This window comes from Podarcis pityusensis (genome assembly GCF_964106645.2).
Source record: "Podarcis pityusensis genome assembly, chromosome: 5".
Classification (NCBI taxonomy): Eukaryota; Metazoa; Chordata; class Lepidosauria; order Squamata; family Lacertidae; genus Podarcis; species Podarcis pityusensis.
In genome coordinates, this window is record NC_138032.1 from 66,337,277 (window position 1) to 66,350,397 (window position 13,121).

A 13,121-nucleotide genomic window follows, 5' to 3' on the forward strand; every position below is an offset into this window, starting at 1 on the left:
GTCCCCTCTAATTTTAGTCTTGCTCTCCGACTACTACACCACTGGCCCCTGACATTGCAATGAATGACATTGCCTTGCTCATGCCATCTTCTATGTGCTGGAAGGGTGGGCAGGAAATCTTTGGGGTGTAAATCTTGAAGAATGAGCTTGCTGAGTTCTTGAAAGGGAATGCAATGCTGAATTTTATAAAAGTGAAATATTGCTCTTCAGAACATTCCATGCTTGTTTTGAAACCTGAGCACTTAGTAACATCTTAGATTTCATACGATTTAAAGCAGTCAGTAGTCAAACTTCATACGAGTAGGAGAAAGCATATCTGTTTTCTTTTCAAATTTGCAGAGGATTGCCAATTTCTCCAATTAAAAATATCCATTTTGGGGGTTTTCTAGTTAATGCATCATCCTGAATGAAATAAATTTCTTTTCTTTTATTATATTTCCTAAATATATATTAAAATAAAACATTTCCTATATATATATTTCCTAAATTATATTAGTATATTATATAGCATATGTATTCTAGTGTTTAGCTCTGGATCCACAAGAGGAAAGTGGAGAAGATATATTCTCATAGGTAAAGGTAAAGGGACCCCTGACCATTAGGTCCAGTCGTGACCGACTCTGGGGTTGCGGCGCTCATCTCGCTTTATTGGCCGAGGGAGCCGGCGTTTGTCCGCAGACAGCTTCCGGGTCATGTGGCCAACATGACCAAGCTGCTTCTGGCAAACCAGAGCAATGTACGGAAACGCCGTTTACCTTCCCGCTGGGGCGGTACCTATTTATCTACTTGCACTTTGATGTGTTTTTGAACTGCTAGGTTGGCAGGAGCAGGGACCGAGCAACGGGAGCTCACCCCGTCACGGGGATTCGAACCGTCGACCTTCTGATCGGCAAGTCCTAAGCTCTGTGGTTTAACCCACAGCGCCACCCGTGTCCTGATATTCTCATAGTAGCGTGTAAATTGTGGTATTCTTTTTTCAATCCTAGATTTTTCATGGAAAATGCTTTGTTTCTTTCCTGATATTCCCACATAAAAAATATTTCCTTTTAGAACTTTTTAAAAACAGTTTATTATTCTTACAGTAGTTTACCAACAAACTCTGAGCAACTCTGACCAAGCTGCCTTTTAAATTTTATTTACCTGGTTTAATATTGTTGAATTCTTTTTCAATTGTCTCTTCCGTGGTTGATAACATAAGATTTCGCACATAGAGGATTTTGACTGATGACATTGTATCTTCATCAACCTCAACCTCTGGCTCTGCCCAATCTACAGCTATGGGATGTCCCCATAATTGTATCCTTCCTGAGGAGTAATCAGAATTCCACAACTATGACAATAAATAAAATGAAAGATAATGGGACGAAGAAGTCCAATTAAGTCCTACTCAAGAACAGTTCATTGAAATCAAGTACATTGGTTTCAATGTGTCTACTCTGAGTGTAACTTAGATACAACCCATTAAGTAGGTGATTTTGACAATACAGGTTTTCTCTACTTAAATTTATTGCTAAAATGAATTTACATAATTGTAAAATGTGCTATTGATTGCACATAGATGAGAACACACAGGCTCTCATAGTTACTATTTGATTTCTTCATTGCTCAGGCGTGCACTGTGAGTGAAGCTTCACTTTGTGAAATAATCAGAACTGTGCTAGCGCTTACCCTAAAATGCTAGCATATAATGTACTGAATCCTAGGGGGATTTTTCCACTATTCATGTTCAAATTATATATAAAAGAGGCAAAAATGATAGCTAAAAGCCAATAGGCATAAGGAATGGAGAAAAGGGAAGAGTGTAAGACATGCTAAAATCCCCTTTCTTTCCAGATTACCTGGCAGCAGTTTCCGCCTTGCCATAGCTGCTGCCCGATGGCTTCCATATTCCACAAAAGCGAAACCACGATTCTTGGCTTTATCGGCAGCGCTGGGATATACAATGACATCAATGACACCTTCTGTAACTTTCCTCATCTCTGCCAAAATTTCTTCCCTCCTCTTCGTTTTCGGGATTCCTCCTACAAATAAACGGCAGTTGTCTACACTGGCACAAACCCCTAGGAGTCGACCATTCCTGCATACAAACAACAGTTCCAGGTTTGTTTGTTTTTATGGTGAAACAGGCTTAGCTCTTTGTGAAATCTTGACCCATGATTACAGTTTAGAGCCAATGCTCTCATGTCAAACTTTCTGAACAGTGTAGTTAGTCAAGCAGAAGTCAAGTGAACCAGCCCTTAAAAATATAAAGCAGGCATAGGCAAACTCGGCCCTCCAGATGCTTTGGAACTACAACTCTCATCACCCCTAGCTAACAGGACCAGTGGTCAGGGGTGATGGGAGTTGTAGTCCCAAAACATCTGGAGAGCTGAGTTTGCCTATGCCTGATATAAAGGGCCCAGTTTTCATTACTTAGCAATAAAATTCAGAGGTGCTTTTTGTAGAGGAGAAATGTTAAGAGTAGCCTAGCGCAGGGATAGTCAGGGTGGTTCTCTCTAGATTTTGCTTTGCTACTGGTCCCCTCATCCCTTACCATTGGCTATGCTGGTTGGGACTGATGAGAGCAGTAAAGCATCAGGTGAATATCACACTGGCTATCCCTGGGCTAGAGAATTTCCTCATGCAAGTAGTTCTCACCAAAAATAATGATATTAACAAGATAAGGTTTCACATGCAACAAGCACTAGTTAACACATAATCAACAGATGTGTATTTATTCTGTGACAAAAATAGTAATAATTTCTTGTTGTAGTGGTAGTAATAGTAGTCATCTCTAGACACCAACTATGCTTCTCAAAGTATCACTTTGTCAGTGGAGTTGGGGATCAACTCCTCTTGCACCCAAACTGGCCTTCTTGAACCCTCTTTTGCCACAAAGGCCACTTTTCCTCCATGACCTTCTTGCTTCTAGTTGGCAGCTGTGGAGTCTTAGGCATACAGACATGGCCCACAGGCTTTTCAGCTGCTGATTACTAACATGACCCTTTGTTCTGCTGCACATGGTTTTAGGCAAGGAGCACCTACTCCTGGTGTTAATCACTGTAGACAATACTAAGCTAAGCAGGCCAATAGTCCAACTTGATATAAGGCAATTTCTTTAGTTTTCCCATTTTTTGTTTTTGTTTTAAAGAGCACGACTTTTATTGCATTTGTTGCATTATATTCAAATTGAGACCTTCTTTGCAGGTGTCAGCGAGATATGCAAAACTACTAAACAAACAATGCTTACCTAATTTCATAATTATTCAGTTGCCTGATTGCATTTTTGGCCTCCTGTTTGTTAGAGAATGTCACAAAAGCATATCCCCTGTTGTTTCCATTGAAGTCCATCATCATCCGCATTTCATAGATTTTTCCAATCTGCAAAAGCAAAAGCATGAACTTCCATAAACGAGCACGGAAAGGGAACTTTTGTCTGCACTAGAGAACATCTCTGGACAAAGTTCTCTTGTTCTTGTGATTCTGTTTGTATTTCTGCTTCACTCTAGATTAGCTTGGCCATTGCCTTGACCATAAACCAGAGCACATTTTACTCAAGATTTGCTTTCTGACCCATGTACAAAGTCAAAATAAACAGAGGCAGCATGTATCGAAGTCCAAGCTGTGCTGAGCTGGTGCCTTTGGGCAGGTTAGCAAAGCAAATGACCTCAATTAACACAACTTGATAACACCCTGTCTGAGCTCCTGTGTGCAGATAACACCATAAACTTGGGATGGGGGACACACACGTGTGTATCTATGTCTTGCAGGGTGCTCTGGCTTAGAGCAGCTTTCACACATTAGACAATAACACATCCAATAGTACTTAGCTACTGTTTGGATTTGCCAGGTCTTGCCTTCACCCAAAGGGTTATCATGACTGGATCCCTTCCAGCCCTCATTAAAAGCCTGGGTATAAATACTGTACCACTAGCCAATTGCCCCAGCATATTAGTGGTGTGTCTCATGAGAGGGGAAGCATGGTTTGTGCACTCACTAAGAATCACTACAAGGCACCAAAACAAGAAGATGCTGGCATATGACGCAGGACTGTGTCTGTGCTAATGATGCCCTTAGTAGTCTTCACGGGCATTGCAACCACACTTCGAAATTTTGATGAACAATTCCAGTTCCACAGATAGCAAAAACCAAAGCTCCGATAACAGCAGAAAAGACAATGCTCCATTGCACATGAAGATTTAGCTAGATACTCACGCAATGCAGTTTTCTTTTTCCACATCTTTAACAGCACTGTCATGAGCAGTGGCGATACTTTCTTTGGCTAAGTAGGAAATGGGCTGTGGTTGAGGACTTGTCATATTTACCCCATCCACACATTATCTTCCCCCCATACTTTGTCTCATCGCAGAAGCCTTTGACCCTGTTGCCAAGGCTTGTTTCTCTAGGCGGTACTGTCAAAAATAGTTTTACTGATGTTAATGGGAGCAATGATGTGAATAAAGGCTATAAGAATGTTCTCTCAGGACACAGTTATAATAATTCATGTCTAAAGAGCTCACTCTGCCATATTCAGAGGTTCTATCACTCGGAACTAAGCTGCAAGAAAGTGATTATTACGGTGCTGAATATAAAAAATGGGACATAGATCCCAAAATGCAGGGATAATCCTATTGGAGGAAGATTTGTACTGTTTATTTTATCATGTTTGCTTCTTGTCCTTCTTCCAAGGAGTTCAAGAGAGTATATGGTGTATTCCCATGATATCACCACAAAAACTTGTGAAGTACATCTGGCAAGGGGGGCAGGTGTAAAAGAAGACTGTGCTGCTGCACATTTAAAGAGTTGTGTGGAAGAGGGAAATTTCACTTGCTGAAATTCCATCTTCTATATGAATATCAAAAGTGCAGGCCACCTGGCCACCTGATTACTCACTGAGTTTCATAGCTGAGCAGGAATTCAAATCCTGGTCTTTCCAGGCCCAAACTCCATCCATTGCACTGTATGGGTGTCACTAGTTGTCAATATCAGTATTACAAACAATACAACCTAGTTCAAGATACCAACTTTTCCTTGCTTCTCCTCATTCTGCACTTACATTTCAGCCAATATACTGGGATACAGGTGGAATAAGTGATGAAGTGATATGGTGGCTGTTGCTTGATTGGCAGCCTTGAGCATGTAATAGATCATCCCAACTGCTCTGACGCTCCCCATTTTAACCTATGGGTTTACATTGTGAATCTTAATATGAATTGATGTTTCCAAATGAACATGGATTGGTTAACGTGGTATCTCAGCATAGAAAGCAATTGACTTGTTTAGGTATTTTATAAATGGGCTTTGAGAATACATAATCCAAAAGTTACAGAAGTTTGTCCGCTGCAAGAAAAAACAGCAATGAATCCTGTGGCACCTTTAAAGACATAACACATTTAATGTCTCAGTAGACGAGAGGAAGCAAGTGTCAACCTCATCAGATGCAAGTTACCAGACATATAAAATATGCTCAAAACATTTATATAAAGCAGTGGAAACTATTGTAAGTATTTGTGGTTGGTTCCAGCTACTTTGGTGAAGGGGTATCTGGATCTGAATTAGCATTTCAAAATTCCCGTAACTGGAAATGAAAATAGCACCATATGTTCCATAATTACATTCAGTTAAAAAATTCTCTTTCCATTTTATATATCTCACTAACAACACTTAGTAGTGGCATAGACAAGGCTAAAAAGTATTCTTAGTATCACTTGTGAAATCATTCTTAGGCATTGCACACACAAAGTCCTCCTGATACTATATACTTAGCTTTCTGTGGCTTGCACCCTGGAAGCTGGAAGCTGACTTGAGAATTGTATTTGCAAATTAGCGATTCCAGTAAGTACTTAAAACCATACAGGGTCATATGCAAATTATTAGAACTGTGTTTTGTTCAGAATTGCATCATAAGAGTATAAGAAAGGCCCTGGTGGATGAGGTCAAAGGCCCATCTAGTTCCCCATTCTGTTCCAACTAGATGACCGTGGGAAACCTGCAGTCTAAGAAGCTCAAAGCAATATCTTGGCCTTATAAGAATCACTCAACAACTATTAGGTTGAAAGGTAGGACTTATGTGAGGCCTCCTAGTTATCGCTATAGTCAACCAGAGATTTGACCCTGGGCTTTAGACACAGAAGGCTAATGCTTGAGCCACTGTGGCACACTAGCAGTTTCCCATATGGCAGTGTTCTTCCTACTGGAGACATTCTCAGAGTAGGAAACATGCCTGTCCTATTATGTGTGAAGAGCTGCACGAGTCTTTTCTCTTTTACCACCCTGATTCTGCTGAGAGGTTCAGGATTTCTGCTGTTTGCACAGTCAAATTCCTAGGATATGAGTGTGTGTGTGTGTGTGTGTGTGTGTGTGTGTGTAAGTGAATGAAATCTGCCCAGTTTAAATCATTACTTTTTCACATAACGGGATGAGTTCGTCTTCAAAGAGGTCACGGGGTAATTTTCCAATGAAAATCTCACAGCCTCTTTCTGGTGGTGGTCCATCCCAGCCTGGTGGCGGCCCTCCATATTTCCTTTGGCCATTTTCCTGAAGAGAACAAAGATGTTGTAAAAACTGGCTTAATTCTCAACACTGCATATCTTTTTATACACACCAGAAGGTTTTCTTTGCCTGGTCATAACTTTTGTCTGTTCTTGCATCTTGGCTTTCATTAGATGTATCTTAGAAAAATTGGGAGTTTTAGTCCAAAACAGTTGGAGGGGACCCAGTTGATGAAGGCTATCTTAGAACCTTCAGCCAAGTCAATATATTTGGTGCCCCCCCAAAAGCAACACTGTCCCATAGCCCACTTGAGATTGTGGGACCAGGACAGACTTGAGAGGGTAGAATATACAGATAGTCGGATTTGTATGGTTGCAGTGGACTTTTGTTTTGCCAATTAAATTGCTTACATTGTAGTACTTGACTGTAGAGCTATCATGTGAAGCTGTCAGTGCATGCAAAGGCTGCCCTCACCATGTGAACGCTGCTTCCTTCCTTTTTCATTCCACTTGTGGGAATGTGAACCCTCTGGAAGACCACACCCTCCTGAAGGAGATTGCATGGCTGCTGTATAAGCCAGATCACATGGGGGTTTTTTTTGCATTCTGTATCTGGAATACTACCAGGTGCAGCATAGGTAGGAATCAAATGTCCCATTGCATGCAGCACTGTACCTTATAACAGAATAATGTTTATATTTTTGCAATACACATTGTGGGTGGGAAGGGAGAGACAGCTTATTTAAGCACTAAGTTCTGAAAGTCATTGATCGAACTTTAGCTGGGGTGCTTAATTTACCTTTAAATTAGCAGTCCCAAAGGAGAAATAATTTGACAGGGAAACTCCTACCTGAATCAAACTATATCCTGTGCGCTGCATTAATGTGCGGAGGGTAGCTTCTTTCTGTGTGCCGGCCAATCCATCCCCGGATTTTTGATTTGATTCCATTGTGAGTGATTATCACCAAAAAATCAGGTTAATTAGGGGTGCTCACTGTAATCAAATTTGAGATAAATTAAGCAGATTAATATTTTTGAAAAAGAAAGCACCACAATATGGGTGGGGATACTGTACACGAATCATTCAAAAGAATTAGAAAACAAAAGTAGAAGATCCAACACCTGAACGAAGCAAAGAGAATCAAGGGGGGACTTTGGGACTTTGTAGATTTATCAGGCAAGAAATATACAACAGGCCTCACTATAAAGTGAACTATAAAGGCTATTTTATTTTGAAGATTTATAAAACACTTCACACCCACAAGCAACCCAAGTGGTGTACGATAAGATGAAATACATAAGAAACAGACTCAATAAACTAAAAACAATACAACAATTTCTACAATTGTACAGTTAATATTGTATAACATGACTGGGTCATGTTTCAGAAAAGACTTCTTCAGGGAATGGTTGTGTTTAGGGAATGTGTGATTTCAGGTAGTAGGCTTTGAGAGAAGTTGTATTTAAAAGGAGAGAGAACAAAAAGTTTTTTCCCCCGTGGTCAAGTTCAGTGAACTGCCTCTTGTACCACAAATGTGTGGGCATGTTTCTCAATCACATCAGCATCACACACACACGTCATTAACCAGATGATTTGTGTTACTTGCGTCATTGAGGGGCAATGGTGGCTGTTGTAGGCACCTGGCTCACTTTCCCTTAATGGGCCATATTTTCAGTTAACAACCCAGCATAGCAATTAACACTGAGGGGGGTGGTGTGGAATATCCCATTGGTGCCCTTTGGGATGTTTATTCCCTTAAATTGTGACATCATGTATAGTTAGGCCCTAACTTTATCTAAGGCCTTAAGTTTATCTAAATGTGCCTGATGAGCACAATTTTAAAAATGTGAGCTGAATCAGTTTGTGGGGGGCAAGGAGGCTGATAATTAATGGGCTGAGAGCAGGTGTGGAGAAGAAATTTAAGGCTTTCCTCCCTTGGTGTGGGTCTTTTGAAGTTAGTGTTTCGTGTCAATGGGAGATTTCACCCATAGCAAATACTGGAGGGATTTCCCTCTGGATCACAACACAAGAGGATGAGGTTAAATTCACCTGCCATGCCTTATCTGGACTTAATTTTCAGCTCCCGCATCCTGCTGTTGCAATTTGCATTAAAAAGCAACAGCACATGTAGAGAAGTGCCTTTTAGCCCTAACAGAAGCAGTGTGTGGATTTAAGGCAAACTATTATCGCCCCCTTCTCTTTTCATTACTACTTGCTGGAGTTTTGTATATATGGAGCTCCTTCTCCTTGTAATGCTCCTGCCAACCTAGCAGTTTGAAAGCACGTCAAAGTGCAAGTAGATAAATAGGTACCGCTCCGGTGGGAAGGTAAACAGCGTTTCCGTGTGCTGCTCTGGTTCACCAGAAGCGGCTTAGTCATGCTGGCCACATGACCTGGAAGCTGTATGCCAGCTCCCTCGGCCAATAAAGCGAGATGAGCGCCGCAACCCCAGAGTCAGTCACGACTGGACCTAATGGTCAGGGGTCCCTTTACCTTTACCTGATAGTTTGCTTTGCTTTGTCAGTTTGAGATCTGCACATACCTTGAGTAAATGATGATGGCTTTGTGACTTTATGTAAACAATGCTGTTGGAATGAACACCTGTACAAAGAAACTCAAATTTTAGGAGCTTGTTTGTATTAGGATAGTAAGGGGGTATGGGACTGCATCCTAATTACAGCAGAAAATAGAAGTTTTAATTTGGGGGAGAGAATCTACATTAAGTAATGTTCAAGTTAGCACCAATGAGTGATGGATAATATTTATTTATTGCATTCTATCCCATTTTTTTCTCCAAGGAGCTTAACATGGTGTACATGGTTCTCTTCCTCCACACTTAATCTCTACAACAACTCTGTGAGGATGGTTAGGCTGAGAGGCAGTAACTGGCCTAAGACCACCCAGCTTCATGGCCATATTTAGCCTGTAACAGCTTTGCAAACTATAGTAGCTTCCAGAATTTAGCAGACACCATCTTAGTAGTAGTAAGATGAATCTGAAAGCAATAACACTCAACCTGGAAAGCCACTACCATCAAAGGATAATTTAAAATGTTTAAACTAGGTAAATAAGTTTGACATACCTCTCGACTGTCTCAGTCTGTTTTTGCAAGATCACAGAGGCCCGCAAATGCACAAGATTGCAGAGTCCCAAAGTGCACTTTTCTGGGTTCTGTGATCTCATGTGGGTCCTGTGACTCATGTGGGAACATGGCTGGGAAGATGTGAGTCCCGGTTTTTGGCCTAAACATGCTGGAGGATATGCTTTGATAGGTAAGAGTGAAACGAGATGTAACAGGGCAGATACATGGATTTATGTATGTATCTGCCCCTTTCACATATAAAACGGGGGAATGTGAATGTGTGAAGTGTTGTGATACCACAAGCAAGCCTGGACTGGAGGATACAAATCTTTGAAATCATAGAACACAGTGGGTGGTAGTCAACTAAGTTTTACTTAGTGTGGCCCTACTGAAATTAATGGACCCAACTTAGTCAAGTACATTGATTTCAATGGGTCTGCTCTGAGTAACAGTTGGCTGAATACCACCCAGTGAAGTATAAGTGTCTGGGGTGTGTTGGGGGGAGTTAGCTACCCTCACCCATGCACTTTTTTACTCCCCCCAAAAATGTGCAGGCACACCCATTAATACATATGGCTGCTCCATTCATGTCTAGTTTTAAGCCTTTGTTATCAAAGTTACTTCCCTGCTTTAACAGGGGAATTTAACAATTTTTAATTGTTGTTTGATTGTGAAGTACTGTCTGAAGTTGCATTACCATTTCACATTTACAGTATCTCACTTCTTCTAAGGTGGCTTCTGTTAAACACTGGAAGCTGCCAATGTTTGCAAAATTGTTATAGGGTGGATATTATTCACTATCAGATTGCTTTTAAGACTCTAATTTCCTTAGTATTTTGTAGCTCAGAATTGGAAGTGCAGTGTTACAAAAAGAAAGGGATTCTATTGGCCAGTTAAAATTAGAGCATCTTTTTATTCCCATTCAAAAGCTGCTACAGAAGGGGACTTTTAATATAATTTCTCCTTTTTTTAGTCGAAATACTTACAATCTTTCTACCCTTTTAATATAATTTTGATGTGGGCATTGTCAGCTCATGCAACAAGTAAAATAAATAATTAAATCTGAGTACAATAGAGGCTCCCTTTGTCTAGACACCCATTAAATTCCCATCTTCTGGGAATGTATCTCAGAGCTCTAAACCAGCAGAAAACCTCAGACAATACACATGACTCTATCTAAATTACTTTGTAATACATAGCATATTTTGGATCACCAAGGGAAGGAAAAACCTGACTGACACTATTTTGCCATCCAAAGCAACATTTCCCAATTATTCTCCCACAGACCAGACCACACAGTGTGTTTCTGCACAAGATGCTGATTGGAAGGAGGTGAGCCCAGAGTGTTGGAGAGAAGATGTAGCAGCTAGGAATGTGCACCGACTTACATGTGCACCCCAAATTATGCAAATCAAGGGGAAGCAGGGAAGTTTCTCATGTTTCCAAGTCGGACTTCACAATTAACAAGGCATCTCAAGGCAGATCAGGGACTCTGAGCAGTCACTCTGTAGCCTCGACTGTCCAAAAATTTCACAACCATTTCTTCCCTCTTTTTCTTGAAAAATACAACCAAGCTGACTCGGGAAATGACCAGAGCTTTATAAGGCAGGGGATAGAGAGGTGGGGAAGATAATTCATTTTGACAGACAGATCTAGTTTTTAATCACAGTGAATTTTTTTTCCAGGGCATTCTAGTCACAGGGATTTGGTGGAGGTTAAAAACAGTGTTTGCTTTTCATGTGAATCTATGCTTTCCCCTGTGAAATCTTCATTATATCTCCCCAAATACCTCAGGGCATAAGTCCACCTCATACCAGCGACCATTGGGCAAAAAGAGTTCTTGCTGGGTGTTTTGTTTTTTACATTTTCTCCACCCCAGTGTTCCTGCAGACCCATGCTCTCTCCACCCCATGATTTATATTTTACCCACCCAAAAATGGTAAAGTCAGAGAACCACTGCAGCTAGTATTCTGAAATTCAGAAAGCTTCATCCCCTTGGAGGGGGAGACCATGTCTGCAAATCACATCCAATTCTAGCAGAAAATTTAAAAAGGAGTTGAGGTCCAGCAACATCTCGCATGGTCACAGTTTTCCCACTCCTGGTCTATAGTGATCAGGAACAGTTCTCCAGGTTTTCAGAGAGGAAATCCTGCTTGGAGACACTGGGATTGAACGGGGGAACTTAACCGCATTCTTCCCTTTTATCCACTCAAGTCTAGATTAGAACAGCAGACTTCTTCAGTCAGATGGTGACTGACTGAAGGTTATCCAGTGATCTTCATAGCTGAGCAGGTATTTGAACCTGAGTATTCCTTCTCTAAGACAGCACTCTAGCCATCATACAACACTAGTTCTCTTCATTTCATATACAGTGGTACCTCGGGTTACATACACTTCAGGTTACAGATTCCGCTAACCCAGAAATAGTTAAGAACTTTGCTTCAGGATAAGAACAGAAATTGTGCTCCGGTGGCATGGCGACAGCGGGAGGCCCCATTAGCTAAAGTGGTGCTTCAGGTTAAGAACAGTTTCAGGTTAAGAACCGACCTCCGGAACGAATTAAGTACTTAACCCGAGGTACCACTGTATATGGTACATAAGTAAGAGTTCCCAAGGAAACTGGGGAAACATGTTCCTTATTGCTCACTATGGCATTTCATTTCTGGGGTGGGGAGGTGGGTTATATTTCCTAACAGTATGTCATCCATTATGCATTTAATAAGTGGTGTTGGTTTTTTTAAGGAATAATAACTTAAGAGGAGACTGCTGGATCAGGCCAATGGCCCATCTAGTTCAGTATCCTGTTCTTGCAGTGGCCAACCTACTGCCTGGGGGAAACCCACAAACAGTATTTGAGTACAAGATCTTGTGGTTTCCAGCCAGTGGCATCCAGAAGCATTGCTGCCTCCAGTTGTGGAGGCAGAGCCTAGCCATCATGGCTAGTAGCTTTCAGTAGCCCTCTCCCCCATGTTGTTGTTTTTTAAACCAACTGATTACAGCATTAGATTATATAAGATAACTATCCTATTACCATCTCTTTTCATCTTAATCATTGCTAGTCTTGCCAATATATAAAATAGTCTTGTAGTGTTGCCTAATACCTGTGTTTATTATTATTTTTTAGAATGGGATCAAACTAGGATCCTCTGCATGCATGGCACCACTGAGCTGTGCCCACCCCACCTTTGCGGCATGTTCTTTTGATGCCAGCTCCTTTTCGTTTGCACGGCCATGGGCAAATAATAACACCAGCATTGCCAAAATAACCAAAAACTGACAAGCCGTGCTACATGTTGCGCTCTCATTTGAATGGCTGGCTCTCGGTTCCCTTTGAGGATCTAGCTGGAACAGTCTAATTCATAATGCTTCAATCTGCTGTGGTTTCTCCTCCCCCTCCTCTCCCAATCTGCAGACACATTTGTCTTGACTGTTCAAAGATCAATGCACACTGCGAAGATAGAGATCGTGGGATTTCTCAATCTGATGGAAACACAGGTTTCCAGTGTATTACCATTCCCTCCAGGCTCCTGCTGTGCCCCCCCCCTTTTTTTTTGCTTCTGGAGGCTGC

General features: G+C 41.2%; 1 protein-coding gene across 2 annotated transcripts in view; it reads left to right on the plus strand.

Annotated features, from left to right (window-relative positions):
- PRKG1 (protein kinase cGMP-dependent 1) overlaps window positions 1–13,121 on the plus strand; it is a 686,067-nt gene that overhangs the window by 29,577 nt on the left and 643,369 nt on the right. Inside the window, exon 3 of one of the 2 annotated variants that reach the window (XM_081004550.1) lies at window positions 1,834–2,100. The exons of the other annotated variant lie outside the window; for it this stretch is intronic. Coding sequence (XP_080860676.1) covers window positions 1,943–2,100 — 158 coding nt within the window. The 5' untranslated portion in view covers window positions 1,834–1,942. The remainder of the gene's footprint in view (window positions 1–1,833; window positions 2,101–13,121) is intronic. 2 annotated transcript variants of the gene reach the window in all.